The 20632-nt window shown below is 42.8% G+C and overlaps 2 protein-coding genes across 3 annotated transcripts in view; one reads left to right on the top strand and one right to left on the bottom strand.

The window, feature by feature from the left end:
* Window positions 1-6191, bottom strand: part of HADHB (hydroxyacyl-CoA dehydrogenase trifunctional multienzyme complex subunit beta) — a 52031-nt gene extending 45840 nt beyond the window's left edge. Inside the window, exon 1 of one of the 2 annotated variants that reach the window (XM_010383022.2) lies at window positions 6062-6191. The gene's annotated coding sequence lies outside the window, so the exon portion shown is untranslated. Of the gene's footprint in view, window positions 1-5909; window positions 6033-6061 lie in introns of those variants that run through there. The other variant, XM_010383023.2, reaches the window with a different exon arrangement.
* Window positions 6192-6324: 133 nt separating this feature from the next.
* HADHA (hydroxyacyl-CoA dehydrogenase trifunctional multienzyme complex subunit alpha) overlaps window positions 6325-20632 on the top strand; it is a 60007-nt gene continuing 45699 nt past the window's right edge. Inside the window, 5 exon segments of the mRNA XM_010383025.2 lie at window positions 6325-6521; window positions 14996-15037; window positions 15135-15205; window positions 17489-17622; window positions 20179-20317. Coding sequence (XP_010381327.2) covers window positions 6455-6521; window positions 14996-15037; window positions 15135-15205; window positions 17489-17622; window positions 20179-20317 — 453 coding nt within the window. The 5' untranslated portion in view covers window positions 6325-6454.

Genomic DNA, 20632 nt, shown 5'->3' with positions numbered 1-20632 from the left:
AGAAGTACAACAGAAAATAGTAACTAACGGAACTGATCATATAAACATTCAAAATACATACTAAAATATACTAAAATCAAGTTAAAAGGCAAATAGATTCAGAGAAAATATTTGTAACATGTCAAACAGAAAAGAGTTGATACCCATAATCCATGAAGAACTTGTACAAATTATAAGAAAAACAGGGTCAGGTGCAGTTGCTCACACCTATAATCCCAGCACTTTGGGAGGCCCAGGTGGGTGGATCATCTGAGGTCAGGAGTTCTAGACCAGCCTGACCAACATGGAGAAAGCCTGTCTCTAATAAAAATACAAAATTAGCCAGGCCTGGTGGCACATGCCTGTAAGCCAGCTACTTGGGAGCTGAGGCAGGAGAATTGCTTGAACCCAGGAGGCAGAGGTTGCAGTGAGCCAAGATCATACCATTGCACTCCAGCCTGGGTGACAGAGTGAGACTCCATCACAAAAAAAAAAAAAAGAAAGAAAAGGAAAGAAAAACAGAAACAATCTATCACAGAATCTGCAGTTTGTACTCTAATATCCATTCCACCCAATTATGTAGCTGCTGTATGTGGCTTATATGGGACTGAATCCAGCCCAACTCCAGGGTTTAAACCAATAAGAATAATCTCATTCTCTTTGCTAAGATCATTGATTCAGGGACCAAGGCCTCAAACAACCACGCACGGTATTGCCGTGACCACTGGTATTGATGCGTGGATGGTTTCGTCAGTTTAACACTCAAGTCTTCTGCCTGTAATTCTGGAATACAAATCTTTCCTTCTGAGGCCTGGCATGGCTATAGCAATTTGCAAACATTTACAAAGCTAGGCTAAGAGGGAGCTACTACCAGAAGAGTAGAAGAGTACGGAGCTGAGAATTTTGGAAAAAGAAACTAGAGTCCTGGCCGAATCCCATCTGAAACCCACCCTCCCATTGTGCTTTTCAGTTCCGTGAGCTAACAAATCTCCTTTATTTATTTATTTATTTATTTATTTATTTATTTATTTATTTATTTTGAGACGGAGTCTCACTCTGTCACCCAGGCTGGAGGGCAGCGGTGCAATCTCAGCTCATTGCAACCTCTGCCTCCCGGGTTCAAGCAATTCTCCTAGCCTCGGCCTCCCAAGTAGCTGGGACTACAGGCACACACTGCCATGCTCGGCTAATTTTTTTTTATTTTACTAGAGAGAGGGTTTCATCATGTTGGTCAGGCGGGTCTCGAAATCCTGAGCTCAGGCAATCTGTACTCCTCAGCCTCCCAAAGTGCTAGGATTACAGGCGTGAGCCACCACGCCCGGACCAATAAATCCCCTTTGAGAAGCCAATTTGATTTGAATTGTCTGTTATTTGCAGCTGAAAGACTCCTTCCTGATACATGACCAAAAGCCAGAATGAGAAAACAAGCAATTCACAGAAAAAATGAAAATGCCAAATAAACAAAATGTATAATGTTCAACTTCACTAACAAAATGCTGTGTTTTTTTTTTTTTTTTTTTGAGACAAAGTCTCGCTCTTATCTCCCAGGCTGGAGTGCGATGGCGCGATCTCGGCTCACTGCAACCTCTGCCTCCTGGGTTCAAGCGATTCTCCTGCCTCAGCCTCCCGAGTAGCTGAGACTACAGGCATGTGCCACCATACCTGGCTAATTTTTGTATTTTTAGTAGAGATGGGGTTTCACCATGTTGGCCAGGCTGGTCTCAAACTCCTGACCTCAGGTGATCCGTCCGCCTCGGCCTCCCAAAGTGCTAGGATTACAGGTGTGAGCCACCACGTCCAGCCTGTGTTTTCCTTTTCCTTTTTTTTTTTTTTAAATTAAAGCAAGGTATCATTTTGTGGTTTTCAGACTGGCAAACATTTAAAATATGGTTAATATATAATTCTAGTAAGAATGCATCTAACTAAATAGGCACTTTCATACACTAGAAGACATGTAAAATGCTAAGGCCTTTTGGTATGACAATTTTGTAGTTATAGATCAGAATTTAAAATGTGAATTTTTGAGTCCAATAATGCCTTTTATTGGTCTCTAACATATAGAAATATTCAAAATGTGTGTATAGCATATATAGGTCTCTAGCCTAAAGAAATACTCAAGGGAGGCCAGGGGTGGTGGCTCACGCCACTGAACTCCAGCCTGGGAGACAGAGCGAAACTCCATCTCCAAAAAAAAAAGAGAGAAATACTCAAGGTGTTCATTACAGCACTGTTTATATTTGTGGGAAACTGGAACTAATCTAAATGCACATCAGTAGGAAACAGTTAAGTAAGTTATAGTGTAAACACACCATGGAATACTGTTTGGCACTTTGGAAAAGAAAATGAGACAAAATGACGTCCATGTATATATACCGATGTGGAAAAATGTTCATAATATATATTAAACGAAAAAGCAAGCTACAGAACAATGTGTATTAGAATAACCAGAAAATAGGGAAATGGGTAAGTAAATCCCGCTACAACACCCATTTTGTAACAAAAAGAGAGAAAGAGAAAATAAAGTCTATAAAGCTATGAGTCTCGATATGGAAAGGATAAAGAAAAGCTTTTCTTTAATATTCTTCTGTTCTCTTTAATTTTTTAAAATAAGCATTTTACTTACGTACAATTCTAGTTTTATTTAAAATCTATATATACTGTTGTCACTCAGTATCCATGGGGGAATGGTTCCAGAATCCCTCGCAGATACCAAACCTCAAGGATGCTCAAGTCCTTTACATAAAATGGTATAGTATTTATTTACAAAGAACCTATGCACATCCTCATGTATACTCTAAATCATCTCTCGACTACTTATAATACCTAACGCAATGTAAATCTATGTAAACAGTTGTTATGCTGTATTGTTTAGGGAATAAGGATGAGAAAAAAAGTGTACGTGTTCAGGACAGATGAAACCACTGTAGGCCTAACTACATTTTCACTCAGACATTGGTTGAATCAGAGATTGTGGAAATCACAGATACCAAGAGCCGACGGTACATCAATATCTTATATAAATATATACAAATATACAAATGCATTAAAAAAAGTCCAGAAAAATACACATCAAAATGCTAAAAGTAGTTATTTCTGGGTGGTGTAATTACAGATGTCTTTATTTTCTTTAGACTTTTCTGTAGTTTCTGAATAAAAAATTACATGGAATATGTATTCCTTCAATAATAAATAAAAAACAGAGATTTCAAACGTAAGGGGGGCTAAGCAAATTATCCTATGGCAGAGTTGACCTGTCATTTGCTAAGCTTCAGAAAACAGAAATTTTGACAAGAATATTCAAAGCATGGAAACTTCAGGGTAGTGTAGGGTAGGATAGGATCGGGTTGGGTAGGGTAGGCCTGAGTAGGGTGTGGAACTATGGAAAGATACACGAAGCTGCAGGCACCTAGGAGCAAGGGAAAGGAAGAAGGGTCTAGGCAAGTAATGAAAGAGAAAGCAAGATGCCATGGCTCTAACAGCTCATCATCACAACTTTAAAACACAATGTAACGGTTAAGAGAACTGACTAAAGCCAGACTATGTCCAAATCCTGATTCACCCTAGCTGCATGACTTTAAGCCAGTTACTTAACCACACAGGACATGCACGCGCGCACATACGCACACCACACATGTGCATGCAGCACTTAAAACAGTGCTTGATACACACTTAGGGGTATACCTGTGTTTGCTATTACCAGTAGGGGTGGTGATACAAATGTACTGCTTCCCTCTAAATAAACCATTGGACTAAAGTGCTTAGGGATCAAAGAAACATTATAACATTTCTGCCCTGATGGAGCTTAGTCTTGTAGAGACAGCACAGGGAGCAAAAAAACGGAGCCAAATGAGTGATCTATATCAGGGACTGGCAAACTACAACACATGGGCCTCTAGCTAAAAATAGTTTTTCACATTTTTAAAGAGTTGTAAGGCCGGGTATGGTGGCTCACACTTGTAATCCCAGCACTTTGGGAGTCCAAGGTGGGCGGATCACCTGAGATCAGGGGTTCAGGACCAGCCTGGCTAACATGGTGAAACCCCATCAGTACTAAAAATACAAAAAATTAGCCTGGCGTGGTGGTGTGCGCTTGTAATCCCAGCTACTCGGGAGGCTGAGGCAGAAGAATCACTTGAACCCGGGAGGAGGCTGCAGTGAGCCAAGATCGCACCATTGCACTCCAGACTGGGCAACAAGAGCGAAACTGTCTCAAAAAAAAAAAAAAAAAAAAAAAAGTTGTAAACAAAACAAAACAAAAAAATATATATAACAGAGACCAAAGTGATCCTGCAAATCCTGAACTATTTATTGTCTGGACCTTTAACAACAACAAAAAAATTTACCACTTCCAACCTAAATAATTAGTGCTACATGCAGTTAGGTGTCGAAGAAAGCATTACATGGGCAGGACGCAGGCTCTGAACTGTAAAAACGCTGTAAGATGATCAAGAATCCTTTTTGTAATTTATTCAGAAGTGGTCAGGTCGTCCAGTTTCTGCTTAAAGTGCTCCCAGTGATGAGCACTCACTATGTAACTTGAGCTTTAAACAGAAACTTCTCTACTTTGTTTCTATACTCCTCATTTCCGTCTTTTTTTTGGGGGGGGGACGGAGTCTCGCTCTGTCACCCAGGCTGGAGTGCAGTGGCCAGATCTCAGCTCACTGCAAGCTCCGCCTCCCGGGTTCACGCCATTCTCCTGCCTCAGCCTCCGGAGTAGCTGGGGCTACAGGCGCCGCCACCTCGCCCGGCTAGTTTTTTTTCTTTTCTTTTCTTTTTTTTTTTTTTTTTTGAGGCCGAGTCTCGCTCTGTCGCCCGGACTGGAGTGCAGTGGCCGGATCTCAGCTCACTGCAAGCTCCGCCTCCCGGGTTTACGCCATTCTCCTGCCTCAGCCTCCCGAGTAGCTGGGACTACAGGCGCCCGCCACCTCGCCCGGCTAGTTTTTGTATTTTTAGTAGAGACGGGGTTTTTTCTATTTTTAGTAGAGACGGGGTTTCACCGTGTTAGCCAGGGTGGTCTCGATCTCCTGACCTCGTGATCCGCCCGTCTCGGCCTCCCAAAGTGCTGGGATTACAGGCTTGAGCCACCGCGCCCGGCCTCCTCATTTCAGTCTTAACTTCGATGCCCCTTGTTTCCTGTCTTGAAGAGCTGTCAGTCTGGTGAGTAGTGAGACTCAGACTTATGTCTGAATGGTAGCTCTGTCATAGACTAGAAAATGTATATAATCTGAGCTTCCCAAACTTCATCTAGAAAATGCAAATGATAATAATTTGGGGAATGTGAGGATTAAACAAAAAGGTATGAAGGTGACCAGAGCACACCAGGCTCTCAATGTGACTTCCTTTTGAAACCAATCACTTTATTCCAGGACTCCAGCCCCTCTTTCCAGCACAAAAACAGCTACCATGCGGTGAAGAACTCTTCACTAGGACTTAGTAGACTTAGGCTCCAGTCTTATTTCCACCACATGTGGCCATGGGTATAATCACTCCCTCTGATTCGTAGGCAGTTTCTTCACCGCTAAAGTGAGTTGAGGTGTGAACGACCAGATAGATAGTCATCCATCGGAAAACCCCCGAGAGCACAGGATTACCTGGATAACCGAGCGGGATGGAGGATTGTCTCCGTTCCTCCCACACTCAAGTACCGAAAGGTCACCTGACCTAGCAGAAATCGGGCAAACCAATGGCGCCGTCCACAATCTCTGTAGCCGCCGACCTGGGTACAGGGGAAGCAGGCGAAACAACACACACTCCTACGCAGACCGGGGTTACGTTAAAGCCGACGCCCACACACATCCACACACACCCCTACACACCCAGACTTCGCTAACTTGCAATGATAAATTAGGGCGCAGGTGACACCACTGTCCCGAGCTTCAGTTGGAACGCTAGTCCAAGTCACTGTCCTCATTGCAGCTAGCACTGCCGACCTTGTCCGAGGAGGAGTTTCCTTCCGCTCCCTCAACTCCGACTCTCCCACGGAGGGGACGGGGCCGGGGACACCAGCGACACTTGCGGGGAAGGAAGTGGGATCTAGCCTTTGGGAAAGCCCGGGCGGAGAGCTGAGAGCTCGCTGTCTCACCTTGGCTGACGTCCGCGAGAACTCCTACTCAGAGAAAGGTTCAGGCCCTAGTGCCAAAGCTCTGCCGGACCAAGGGGCGTGTCCTGTCCCGAAAGGACCCCTCACCCCGCGGGCGGGCACGGCCTTTATTGCGGGCTGCCCTCCGGCCGCCTGACTGGAAAACCAGGCACTCCGCCCCTCCTCTCCGGGCCCCCGTCCTTCCCCGAAGAAAGCGACCTTTCGGCCTCGTTAGCCAGGAGCGAGGGGCAGGGCTAAGGGGCCGGCGGCCACTCGGCGTCTGGGTTTTAGTCAGGCAGTGCGCCAGGCGCCTGGCCGCCAGGCTATGGGAGGAAAAGTCCTCCGCTTGGCCGCGCCCGGTAGAAGCGCTCTTACTGCTGTCCTCTTCAGCTCAACATGGTGGCCTGCCGGGTTATTGGCATCCTCAGCCGCTTCTCTGCCATCAGGATCCTCCGCTCCCGAGGTGAGGCCTGGCCCAGGGCATCCCAGACCTCCGGGCAGAACTCCTGCGGGACTGGGGTGGCCCCGGAGCCGCGTTTCCCTTTCGCTGTCGCCTGCCCCAGCCCAGAGACCCAGCCCTCTGTGGGGAATACTGCCCTGGGACCCCGTTTCCTGTGACCTTGTGAAGGGACTGTCACCCTCTCACGACACCTGCTGCGATTTCAGGCTCCCTAACTCCCAAACTTTCTAAGTCTGGTGCCACTCGTTCTGTCACCTTTCCGCGGGTCTCCTGCGTCGCACTTCTGGGCTCACGCCCCTCATATTTTCTTGATCCGGAGTTCCAGGAGAATCGGGATCCATTCTGTTGCATCTTTGTGGCTCCACAGCACCTTGCCCCGCGACAAGAGCTATCTTAAAAACTTTGGTGGGATTAATCAGCCTTGCAGATCACTGCCCCTCCTTGCTCGGTTCCCTCAAAACCATTTTTGTGCTTACTACCCCATTCAAGTAGGGAGCTCAACTCCTGCAGTTTCAGTATGCCAGTGTGAACGTATAGTATTTTGAATTTCAACGGGAGGTTCTGCAACTTACTGGAAGACACACTTTAAAAATACACTAATACCTCTACCTTAAGGAATAAAATGTTAGATGGTTTTGAGAACGATTTCTAATCTGATGATTCCCAATCAACCTCTATTAGCTAGTGTTTTTCCTTTTCAAACCGGCAGTGAAAGGGCTAAAGTGGGTGGTTGTAGGAAACCTTGCATTTTCCTTCCATCCCAAATCTGTAAAGTCAAATGTGAAAGACGTTTTATTGCATGTTGTGCTTAATTATTTACTTAATTAGAAAGTTTAACTTTTAATTTAATTTGTAATATGAATTACCTCTCCTCCTCCGGAACCGCTGAAGTAGTATGCTTTTTTTAGACACGTAGCTGCAATCTCTTTACTGTAAGAGGATTATTTGAATGACTGAATATTTTTCTGCTCCCTTTTTTCAACTGCTGTTTTTAGTCTCCACAAAACTGTCGCATATATTTGCCAATTATAACATAAGCACATTATAGAACTTTGAAATGCTGACAGGATTGAGGAAAGGGATGAAAAAAAACGGATTACCCATTGTCTTACTATTCATAATGCTTACCTACAGTTAGCCTTCGGTTATATTTCCTTACAGGTTTGGTGGTTTTTTCCCCTATTTTCACAACACTTTTGAAAAGTCACATGTATAATTTTTATCTTACCCCTGTATTGGTTTGAAGGTATTTCTTATGGATCGGCAGCTGATGTCACTTGGAAGTGGTAGCCAGGGCACGTGATTCTAGTCACTAACTAGCTGTGTGACTTTGGACAAATGCCTTAAACTAAATGTAGGCTTTATTTTCCTCATCTGCAAAATGAATGATTGAGACGATGGATTTCCTTTGCATGAGAAGTAGCATGACAGAGCAATTAAACACATTGTTTGGGCCGGGTGCGGTGGCTCACACCTGTAATCCCAGCACTTTGGGAGGCCGAGACGGGCGAATCACCATGTCAGGAGATCCAGACCATCCTGGCCAACACGGTGAAACCCCATCTCTACTAAAAATACAAAAAATTAGCTGGGCGAGGTGGTGGGCGCCTGTCATCCCAGCTACTCGGGAGGCTGAGGCAGGAGAACAGCGTGAGCCCGGGAGGCAGAGCTTGCAGTGAGCCTAGATTGGGCAACAGCACTCCAGCCTGGGCGACAGAGCGAGACCCCGTCTCAAAAAACAAACAAACCAAAAACATTGTTTGGAGTCTGACTTCTGGGTTTGGACCTGGCTCTGCCTTTTACCCTCTGGTGACTTTGGGCAATTAATTTCTGTGTGTGTTTTCTCATTTTTAAAGTGGAGAATAATACCACCTTATGCGATGGAAAGGAGTTATTTTAGATATCAAGCAGTTTTTCATGGAGTAAGCACTCAGTAAATATTATTAACTACAGCCTGGAAGAAATACGGTTGTATATGTCTGAGAATTTTTAAAAGTAATTTTTACATCTTGTATGTGTAATAAAAAGCTACCAACCTAATTTTTCTGTTTTTCTGTATAGAAATATATCGACACATAAATATATATTTTGCATTGTGTTTTCACCAGTAAGAAAGTGTCACTCATTGTAGTTACTGGTCCGTTAATAGCAATTTATAAATTTTGAAAAAAGTCTGGAAAGTGAATTTAAAATGACCTGCACCCTTATATTACTATTTAGACTCAATAGATCCTTCACACTAAAAGTTTGTGCAAGGCTTTGCCAAACATTTAATGAGATTATGACGTTTGCTGATGGATGATAAAATTCTCTTGAAATGGGGCCAGGCGGGTGGCTCATGCCTATAATCCCAGTATATTGGGAGGCTAAGGCAGGCAGATCACTTGAGGTCAGGAGATCGAGACAACCTGGCCCACATGGTGAAACCCCATCTCTACCAAAAAATACCAAAATTGGCCAGGCATGTTGGCGCATGCCTGTAATCCCAGCTACTCGGGAAGCTGAGGTGGGAGAATTGCTTGAACCTGGGAGGTGGAGATTATAGTCAGCCAAGATCACGCCTGGGCGACAGAGTAAGACCATATCTCTCAAAAAAAAAAAAAAAAAATTCTCTTGAAAGAGACTTGTAATTCTTGAAATTTTAAAGTATACTTTCTCTACAAGTGCTATAATTCTGAATGTGAATATCAAATGAAAATCACTTCTTGACCAAAATGTTGTCTAATTCCCACTCCTATCCTAAATCTAAATTCCTAATTATGTAAGTAGTAAAATAATTTCACAGGAGATGAATTTAGAGGCAAATACCTCAATAGATGCTGTTTGTTTTTTTTTTTTTTAATTTTTATTTTATTTATTTATTTTTTTGAGACCGAGTCTCACTGTGTCACCCAGCCTGGAGTGCAATGGTGCGAACTTAGCTCACTGCAACCTCCTGGGTTCAAGTGATTCTCATGTCTCAGCCTCCAGAGAAGCTGGGGTTACAGGTGCCTGCCACTATGCCCAGCTGACTTTGTGTGTGTGTGTGTGTGTGTGTGTGTGTGTGTGTGTGTGTGTATGTGTGTGTGTGTTTAGTAGAGACAGGGCTTCTCCATGTTGGCCAGGTTGGTCTCTAACTCCCGACCTCAGGTGATCCACCCACCTCAGCCTCCCAAAGTGCTGGAATTACAGGTGTGAGCCACCCCGCCCAGCTGCGTGTTTTTTTTTTTTTTTTTTTTTTGAGACGGAGTCTCGCTCTGTCACCCAGGCTGGAGTGCAGTGGCCGGATCTCAGCTCACTGCAAGCTCCACCTCCCGGGTTCACGCTATTCTTCTGCCTCAGCCTCCGGAGTAGCTGGGACTACAGGCGCCCATCACCTCGCCCGGCTAGTTTTTTTGTATTTTTTAGTAGAGACGGGGTTTCACCGTGTTAGCCAGGATGGTCTCGATCTCCTGACCTCGTGATCCGCCTGTCTCGGCCTCCCAAAGTGCTGGGATTACAGGCTTGAGCCACCGCGCCCGGCCAGATCGTGTATTTTTAAATTTGATTCTCACTTCCTTAAATCTCATCCCTTCTTCCAGCGTTGAATCTTGAGAAAAGCTGTTGATTGTTACAACCAAAGTAATGTTTTCAAATTTGAAATTTGTGTTAGCATAATCCAGCTCTCTCCGCTGACTGTAGTCTTATGAGGTTTTGTAGGTATTCTTGAGTTACATTACAGAGATGATTAAAAAGTGGGGCAAAGGTTTCTGTGTACTTTGCTGGCACAGTAGTTGTAGGCTAAAGTTCACTCCGCTGCCATAGGGTAAGCTCTGCAATTAGGTAGTGAGTAAGGCTAGATTCCAAAAGCAAATCTACCTTGTAATCTGACTTGATTTAGTTGACTCTGGCTTGAAATTATTTTCTAAGTATGTTTGTGTATGTACTGGTTTTCTGTTTGTTTTTTGTCTTGATCTTGGAGAGGTTTTGTGTATGAGTGTGTGGGCAGCATAGGTAGATTAGTGGACAGGAGTTAAAATGGTTTAAACTGTTGGCTAATGACCAGTAACCTGTTGTCTCAAATATTTGCTCTTTAAAACTGCAACCCAGTGGGGCACGTGGCACATGCTTGTAGTCCCAGCTACTCTGGAAGATTACTTTAGCCCAGGAATTCAAGACCAACCTGGGCAACATAGGGAGACCTCATCTCAAAGAAATAAGAAATTTTTTTGAAACATTGCAACCCATGCTCATTCTATTTCCTTTTTTTGCTTAGGTGCTTATTTTCTAACATATTTGTGTTTCTCGGTTTTTCCCTCCCAACCTGCATTCCCAATCAGTTCATTCCCACTCTAATCCACTTTACCCTGTTTTGCTAGAATTACCTATTCCCTGCCTCCCTTCCCACTGGAATTTCTACTTTGCAGGAAAGCTTTTTCTATGCCAGTCCTATTTTCACTTTTCTTTTATCTTCACTGAGTAGAAACTGATTCTTCCCAGATATCATATCCCCTGCTGACCTGGAATGTAAGCTCCACCAAGACATGGATTTTTGTCTTTTTTGTTCACCGTGAGTGCCTTGCTGTACTTCAAGTGCCTAGAACAATGAATGGCACATGGAGGTCACAATATATATTTTTTGTTGAATGAATAACAGATTATGCTGGAAGAGATTACAATGTGGTTCGCAAAACACCTGCTACAGATGCAGCAGTTAGAGGACAAAACAGTAAATAATAAAATAAAAATGCAGGCAAGGAAAGCAAAGATCACTGTAGACAGAATCCGAAGATGAGGTTTTGTGGAAAAGATTGGAGTCATGATGCAAATATAAAGAAGGAAACTTTGTAAATATAGATGACACAGATTTCAAATGATGGAAAAGCAAAGCAGGAAACATATTATTAGTCAAGTAGAGGCACTGGAGATTGAGGAGATGGCTGGCTTCTCCTATCGTACAACACTGAAGTTCACTTGTAAGAGACTTGTCGTGGCCAGCTAGTAAATAAACCTGATGGTTGAACATGAGTGCTTTGCCTTTGCACTAAGAGGGCTGGCTGGCTTGAATTGCTTAAAGAAGAAATGCAGGCAGAACCTGAAATCACCCCATTCTGCTTCTGGTGCTAACCACAGTTTTCTTTCTTTTCTTTTCTTTTCTGTCACCTTGCCTTTCCAACCAGTATAAAGCTGCTATTTTTTGTGCCTTCTCTTCCCTTTCTATAAGGAACTGGGGGATAAAGAGAAAACATCGAGGCAGCAAGAGCCTTGGCTACCTATTGATGGTCCTCCCCTATTCCACTCCACCTTCACTGGGTTCTCCTGTCAGTAGTTCCCATGTGCCCATTTGTTTGCTGTATACTTCAGCGTCACCCTTTTAAAAATACAGATTCTGAGGCCCAACTTCCTAAAAGTCTGATTCTGTTGGTCCTAGACTGGGACCCAGGAATTTTGAGTATATCTGGACCTCCCCCTTGATTCTGATGCCCAGCATATTTCTAGAATCACTTCTCAATAGTGCTGAGGGAATCCCAGTTCAGTTGGATATATTCTTGTATAGTCTTTTGGGCTCTACTTTGGCCATAAGTAGTTGGTCCCTGCCTCTTGAGTAGGCAGGCCATCCTCAACTTGAAAATGGATATAGTTCTAAGGTTGGTTTCTAAGTCATGTAGAATGTGTTTTTGGTAGAAATGATATTTAAAATTTTATTTAGAATATCCACCAGGATATAAGATGACCAAAATGGTCTGATTTTACTGTTCATTGCCCTGAATTATCATTACAAGGTAGGGCAAAGTCTTAGACTCTTGTTTGACATCTCCCAAAGTCTGAACCAGATGAAGGAAAAGGATTTGGAGAATGAGAGAATAGGCACAGAGAAAGGCAAGTGATCACAAACTGATGGAAAGATAGAGCCACCAAAAGATTGCCAAGAATTTTAATTTTTTTTTTTCTTTTGGAGTACAGTGGCACAACCTCAGCTCCCTGCAACCTCCACCTCCTGGGTTCAAGCAGTTCTCCTGCCTCAGCCTCCTGAGTAGCTGGGATTACAAGCATGTGCCATCATGCCCAGCTAATTTTTGTATTTTAGTAGAGAGAGGGTTTCACCGTGCTGGTCAGGCTGGTCTCGAACTTCTGACCTCAGGTGATTCATCACCTTGGTCTCCCAAAGTGCTAGGATTACAGGTGTGAGCCACCGCGCCTGGCCAAGAATTTTAACTTTTTTTTTTTCTTTTTGTTTTTTTGAGATGAAGTCTCGCCCTTTCTCTGAAGCTGGAGTGCAGTGGTGCGATCTAGGCTCACTGCAACCTCTGCCTCCCGGGTTCAAGCCATCCTCCCATCTCAGCCTCCTGAGTAGCTGGGATTACAGGCGTGCACCACCACACCCAGCTAATTTTTGTATTTTTGGTAGAGACGGGGTTTCACCGTGTTGGCCAGGCTAGTCTTGAACTCTTGACCTCAGGTGATCCACCCGCCTTGGTCTCCCAAAGTGCTGGGATTACAGGCATGAGCCACCACGCCCGGCCAAGAATTTTAACTTTTTTTTATAGCACTTCTAAATCAGGCAGGCACTCCCCTCACTCCTAAATTATATTTGTGGATTCCAAAGCCATATAGTCACTAATGTAGCCCAAATGCTGTATATTTTTATGAAAACCAAAACCAAAAAAGTTTTAGTATGAATAATTAAGAATTAAATGACTAATACCTGGGAAAAGCTAGTGTAATTAGAGGAGATGCATGAAGGAACCTTTGGATATTGTTAAAGTACTAGTTCTTTTTTAGATATTACTGTAAGACTTAAGCCTTTTCCTGAATGCAAGTGTTTCCATGTGTATTGCTGCTAATCAATTAAGGGGTAGTTTGTTTTTGTTTTTAGAACCAAAGAAAGAGAAAACTTTTTCCTAAGATAACTGGGCAAGATTTGGAAGATGTGGGTGGGAGAAGGAATAAGGAGTTAGAGAGGTGCACAGGAGAGATGTTTGAGGTGAACCGTGACTAAAAGACAAGGGAAGAAAAAGGGTGTTTTGAAGAAGATTGGAAGTTGTAATTAAGGGATGTTGACCCTGGGCTGCCTCCATAACAGCTTGGTTATCACCTAGAGCAAGATGTTTGGATGAGAGCAGGACCGAGGCAAGCCTTTAATGGTGAAATAGAGGTAGAGTCATGTCCAAAACAAAGTTGGAGTGTTTGCCTAGAATTCCCCAATGTTCCTTACCTTCTATCTAGAGTCCAGATTGAAAGAACTTCCACTGGAGTTTCTCTTGTAGTGGTTTGTGCTCAAAAGGTCACATCATCAGGCCGGGCACGGTGGCTCAAGCCTGTAATCCCAGCACTTTGGGAGGCCGAGACGGGCGGATCACGAGGTCAGGAGATCAAGACCATCCTGGCTAACCCGGTGAAACCCCGTCTCTACTAAAAAAATACAAAAAACTAGCCGGGCAAGGTGGTGGGCGCCTGTAGTCCCAGCTACTCGGGAGGCTGAGGCAGGAGAATGGCATAAACCCGGGAGGCGGAGCGACAGAGTGAGACTCCATCTCAAAAAAAAAAAAAAGGTCATATCATCATCATCATGCTGGAGAGCCTAAACTAGTGAAGTGATTAGGAAAGAGAGTAGCTGGTCTTTGTTATCCAAGGAGTAAGATTATTCTTGTGGCATTCAGTGTAGACCTTTTCAATTAGAAATACTTAAAATAGCAAAGTGTGACATGAAGTGTTTCATTTATAGTAGCTACTGTTGCTATTTGATTTTACTTTTGATAATGCTACAAAGTCCATCTCTCCAAAAAAATAAAAGGGGATGTACCTGGAAAACATAGTTGGGATATATTTGGAATACATTAGGAGCTGACATTGTGTATTGCTTCGTAGGTTACTTATTGCTTAGTGTATTAGTTTCCTATTGCTGCTGTAACAAATTACTACAGAGTTAGAGTCTGAAATGATAAAAGTGTATTACAGTTACGAAGGTCGGAAGTCTGAAATGGGTTTCACTTGGGTAAAATCAAAGGTAATGGCAGGGCTATGTTCATTCCAGATGCTTTAGGGGAAAATCCGTTATCTTACTTTTTCCAGCTCCCAGAAGCTGCCTGAATTCTTTGGCTTGTTGCCTGCTTCAGCATGCGGCCAAGTCATTCTTACATTGCTATCTCTTTGGTTCTCTTTGTTTCCCTCTTCCCTTTTGTGATTACACTGGGCTCACCTGGATAATCCATGATAAACTTTCTTTATTAAGGCCAACTGATTAGCAACCTTAATCCCCCTTTGCCATGTAACCTAACATATTCACAGGTTTTGGGGATGTAGATGCCTTTGTGGGGGCCAGTCTTCCTCTTTTAGTATCCGAATAATCATCTGACCTAACAATTGAAATGGAAAAAATATGACAGTAGTCATATGGCCTAGAATACATTGTACAGATTTGGGGTTGTTGTTGTTATTGTAAATTACAGCTTTGTTATATATAAAAGGTACTACAGAAATTGTTTTGCAAACTAATTTTGAAATATCTTTTCTTATAGGTTATATATGCCGCAATTTTACAGGATCTTCTGCTTTGCTGAGTAAGTTTAATTTCTTTTTAATATGTATGCTTACATTGCTTTTTGGATTTATGTTGCAATAAATATGTTTACAAATAAATTTTTCTTTTCTTTTTAGCCAGAACCCATATTAACTATGGAGTCAAAGGGGATGTGGCAGTTGTTCGAATTAACTCTCCCAATTCAAAGGTATCTCATTTAATTTGCAGTTTTTTTCTACTAACCACATTATGAATCTAGTCCTGAATGGAAAAGATGTATCCCATATTTCCCCAAATCTACCAATCTGGCAGTAATCTTACGTGAATTTATAGTTTCGATAGTTATGTTAAACTTTGACAGGTTGCCAAGGAAGCCAGTTTTCTAAAGCAGAGGCTCTTGCGTAGGAATTCCTCTTGTTGACCTTAGGTGCCAGATTAACATCAAGGATTAGCAAGACTAGCCTTCTGGTTATAGTGTAGAATGAGGAGGTGACTTATTAGAGAAGAACTAGAGTACAAGCTTTGTTTGTAAGACTCACAATTTGCCTACCCGTCTTAAATATGAGGTTGTTAATCCATTTTCTTCATTACCTGCCTGACGTAAGTCACTATTCATAGTAAGTTGACTGGGTGAAATGTGGATGCTTGACTCTTAAGCTTCCTGAGGGATCTGAATGACTCAATGCAATTCACATATTGGAAAGCAAATTCTGTTCAAATTGAAACTTCATTTGTTTTTGGCAGCTTTAACAAAGTGTGTAACAGTAATCCATTCTTTTGCCAAGAAGAGCTCTATTGTGAGAGTCCATGCTTTTCCCCCATCTAAATTTGGTGTATTCTAACTTTAAAAATCTTGTAGCCAGGCCGGGCTCTGTGGTTCACACCTACAATCCCGACACTGGACGGCCGAGGCAGGAGGATCGCTTCAGCCCAGGAGTTTGAGACCACCCTGGGCAACATAGCAAGACCTTGTCTCTATAAAAAGTAAAAAATAGTTGGGTGTGGTGATGTTCATCTGTAGCGTGAGCTACTCTGGAGGCTGAGGCGGAAAGATCACTTACGCCTAGGAATTCAAGGTTACAGGGAGCTATGATTGCACCATTGCACTCCAGCCTGGGCGACAGAGCAAGACCGTGTCTCTGTAAAAAACAACAACAAACTTGTAGCCAGAGGCTTAGATGTAATAAGACCTATATGGAAGTAGTTGACAACTATCACAAATTAAGGAAAGTAAGAGCCATTTCCATTTATTTATTTATTTATTTATTTATTTATTTATTTATTTTTGAGACGGAGTCTCACTCTGTCACCAGGCTGGAGTGCAGGGGCCGGAGCTCAGCTCACTGCAAGCTCCGCCTCCCGGGTTTATGCCATTCTCCTGCCTCAGCCTCCGGAGTACCTGGGACTACAGGCACACGCCACCTCACCCGGCTAGTTTTTTGTATTTTTTAGTAGAGACAGGGTTTCACCGTGTTAGCCAGGATGGTCTTGATCTCCTGACCTCGTGATCCGCCCGTCTCGACCTCCCAAAGTGCTGGGATTACAGGCGTGAGCCACCGCACCCGGCCTCATTCCCCTTTATTAGAGTAAATTTTAGCACCCACTAACCGATGATTCAAGCTTAAGATATTTTTTCAGAATTTTCTTAGGTTGGACATTTTTCCTGAACACAAAAGTATTATATGTCAATGGTAGAAAATTTTTTGACTCTAAAAAATTATAAAGAAGAAAATAATAACCATAATTCAAACCCAAAGATAACCACATTTTTTTCTTGCTTATCTTCCATGGGATAACCACATTTAATTCAGTTTCAGTGAATAATGTTTACAAAGCTTAGATCATACTATACAGGTTTTTTTGAAGATAGGGTCTCATTCTTTTCCTAGGCTGGATTGCAGTGGCTCAGTCACAGCTCAGTGCAGCTTCAGCCTCCCCAGACTCAGGTGATCCTCTCACCTAAGCCTCCTGAGTAGCTGGGACTATAGGCGTGTGCTGCCAGGCTCAGCTAATTTTTGTATTTTCTGTAGAGGCAGGGTTCCATTATGTTGCCCAGAGCTCCTGAGCTCAAGTAATCTGCCCGTCTTGGCCTCCCAAAGTGCAGGGATTATAGGGATGAGCCACCATGCCTGGCCTATATATCTTATTTGTATTTCATTTTTTTCTTAACATTATACAGATTTTTTCCATGCCAATAAATGTTTGTAGACCTATTTGTTTATAGCCTACAAATGATTCAAACTCTGAGGATGACCCTGAGTTCCTCCTTCGAGGAGACCTATTTTTAAAGGAAGGGGTGCTTATAGTGGGCCAAAGTTGCCTGAATAGAAAGCTACTGACTTGCTGGGAAAATGGTATTTCTTATTCTCTTCTAACAGTATATTTCTACTGGATAAGTGTATTTCTTATAATCAAAGTAGCGTTTGATGGTTGTATGTACATCCGGTGCTTCAAATTTAAACCCTTACCTGTATATATTTCCCTTTGGCAGGTAAATACACTAAGTAAAGAGCTGCATTCAGAGTTCACAGAAGTTATGAACGAAATCTGGGCTAGTGATCAAATCAGAAGTGCCGTCCTTATCTCATCAAAGCCAGGCTGCTTTATTGCAGGTGCTGATATCAAGTAAGTTTTAGGAAACTTGAAATCACCTTGTATCTTGGTTAATAGTGTGTTTCTTAGGCCTAATAATTTCTCCTTTTAAAAGACAGTAGAAGTGCTGGGCACAGTGACACAGGCCTGTAAAATTGAAAATGTACGTATCAGGCTGGGTGTGGTGGTTCTTGCCTGTAATCCCAGCACTTTGGGAGGCTGAGGCAGGCAGATCACATAAGGCCAAGAGCTCAAGACCAACCTGTCCAACATGGTGAAACCCTGTCTCCACTAAAAGTACAAAAATTAGGCATGGTGGCACACGCTTGTAATCTCAGCTACTCAGGAGGCTGTGGCACAAGAATCCCTTGAACGTGGGAGGCGGAGGTTGCAGTGAGCCAAGATCGCACCACTGCACTCCAGCCTGGGTGACAAAGTGAGACTGTCTTCAAAAAAAAAAAAAAGAAAAGTATATGTATATATGTACATATATATACACACACACGGACACACACATATATATACACACACACACATCACATGATCTAGAGAAATCTCACTCCTTGTTTATAAGAACCAGTGTATAAGGATGTTTGGTCCATATAGTGTAAAATAGTGAAGAATTTAAAACCAAATATCAGTCAGGAAAATGGATAAGTAAAATGTGGACTATTCACACAGTAGAATACTACAAAACAGGTAAAAGGAATTAACTAGATCCACAATATGATGTTAGAACTCAAAAACATAAGGTTAAGTTAAAAGAAAAGCAAATTGCAGAATGTTTCATACAGTATATAGTTTCTATAAATGTTTTAAAACCAAACATGGAATAATTCTTGATACTATTTATGGACACAGTCATAGTTGGTCTGGAAGGAGATGCTACAAACATGAAGATGGCTGCTTCGGGGAAATGAAGTGGGTGTAGGACTTGAAATTGTCAAAGGCAGCTTTACAGTTGCAGCTAGTATTTTCTTTTCCTCTGCTAAATGGTGGAATATGTGCTTTCATTAACTTCTTTACAATTGTTTATACATACATAAAGAGGGGAAACAACAAGACATACTCATGTACCTAGCAGTAGCTACTTATATCCAGAGGAAAATACTTGTAGTTTCTTTGAGGCCAGCTGAGCAACTCTCAGTGTACAAAATTACAGAATATAGTAGTTATCCTTGGTCAAAAGTACAAAATCCATATCCTAAATGTGTTCACAAAGTGGCAAATGAAACAAACTGAAAGTGAAGGACATTGAGTGGAACATCATTGCACCTGATCATTTTTATTTACTTATCTATTTTTGAGACGGAGTCTCCCTCTGCTGGCCAGGCTGGAGTTACAGTGGTGCGATCTCGGCCCACTGCACCCTCTACCTCCCGGGTTCCAGTGATTCTCTTGCCTCAGCCTCCTGAGTAGCTGGGATTACAGGAATGCACCACCAAGCCCAGCTAATTTTTGTATTTTTAGTAGAGACTCAGTTTCACCATGTTGACCAGGCTGGTCTTGAACTCCTGACCTCAGGTGATCCACCTGCCTTGGCCTCCCAAAGTGCTGGGATTACAGGCATGAGCCACCATGCCTGGCCTACCTGGTCATTTTTAATCATTAAGGGGATCTGTTAAAATGTTTCAGATTTCTCTAAACAACTTGGAAGCTTTTCTTTTGCTGTCATTTTTATTGCTGTTTAACTACCTGATAGTGAAATGTTTAATCTGATAGTGAAGTAATTTACCAAAGATGATTTTCCCTTGTACCAAGCTTTGTCATTTAGTGATTTATTACAGAAGTAAAAACAAATTATACAACACCTTTATGTTTTCTGGATCCAGAAATTTTTTTTTTTTGAGACGGAGTCTCGCTCTGTCGCCCAGGCTGGAGTGCTGTGGTGCGATCTCGGCTCACTGCACGCTCCGCCTCCTGGGTTCACCCCATTCTCCTGCCTCAGCCTCCCGAGTAGCTGAGACTACAGGCGCCCACCACTGCGCCCGGCTAATTTTTTGTGTTTTTAGTAGAGACAGGGTTTCACAGTGTTAGCCAGGATGATCTCATGGATCCAGAAATTTAACACTCTATAGAGAGATGGTGTTGCTGCTATTGTGCTATTTGAAGCAAAATCATTCTTTTTTTTTTTTTTTTTGAGATGGAGTCTCGCTCTGTTGCCCAGGCTGGAGTGCAGTGGCGTGATCTCAGCTCACTGCAACTTCTGCCTCCCGGGTTCACGCCATTCTCCTGCCTCAGCCTCCTGAGTAGCTGGGACTATAGGCGCCCGCCGCCACGCCTGGCTAATTTTTTTTTTTTTTTTTTTTTTTTGTATTTTTATTAGAGACAGGGTTTCACCGTGTTAGCCAGGATGGTCTCGATCTCCTGACCTTGTAATCCGCCCACCTCGGCCTCCCAAAGTGCTGGGATTACAGGCGTGAGTTACCATGCCCGGCCCTGCAAAATCATTCTTAACCTTCTGAGTATTTGAAGATTCATTACCAAATATTAATGCATGATAGGGTAAGTGTATAGTGAATAAGTATTGAACCAAATAAGTTATAGTTTTATCTTTTTCTCTGTTCTCTACTTTTGTGGATAATGCAGCATGTTATCCGCTTGCAAGACCCTTCAAGAAGTAACACAGCTATCACAAGAAGCACAGAAAATATTAGAGAAACTTGAAAAGTCCCCAAAGCCTGTTGTGGCTGCCATCAATGGATCCTGCCTGGGAGGAGGACTTGAGGTATAGATATTCTAAAGTTATTGAGATACTGTCCAATTCATTGGTGGCATTCATCAACTATAAACCCTTAGGCTACTGCTTTGCCTGGAAAAAGTTTCTGGAGGAGAATCAGCTTTGTTTTTTGTTTTGAGATGGAATTTTGTTCTTGTCTCCCAGGCTGGAGTGCAATGACACCATCTTAGCTCACTGCAACCTCTGCCTCCCGGCTTCAAACAATTTTCCTGCCTCAGCCTCCCCAGCAGCTGGGATTACAGGTGTGCATCACCATGACCAGCTAATTTTTGTATTTTTAGTAGAGATGGAGTTTCACCATGT

This window comes from Rhinopithecus roxellana, chromosome 17 (genome assembly GCF_007565055.1).
Source record: "Rhinopithecus roxellana isolate Shanxi Qingling chromosome 17, ASM756505v1, whole genome shotgun sequence".
Lineage (NCBI taxonomy): Eukaryota > Metazoa > Chordata > Mammalia > Primates > Cercopithecidae > Rhinopithecus > Rhinopithecus roxellana.
This window is presented reverse-complemented; position numbering and strand designations above follow the sequence as displayed.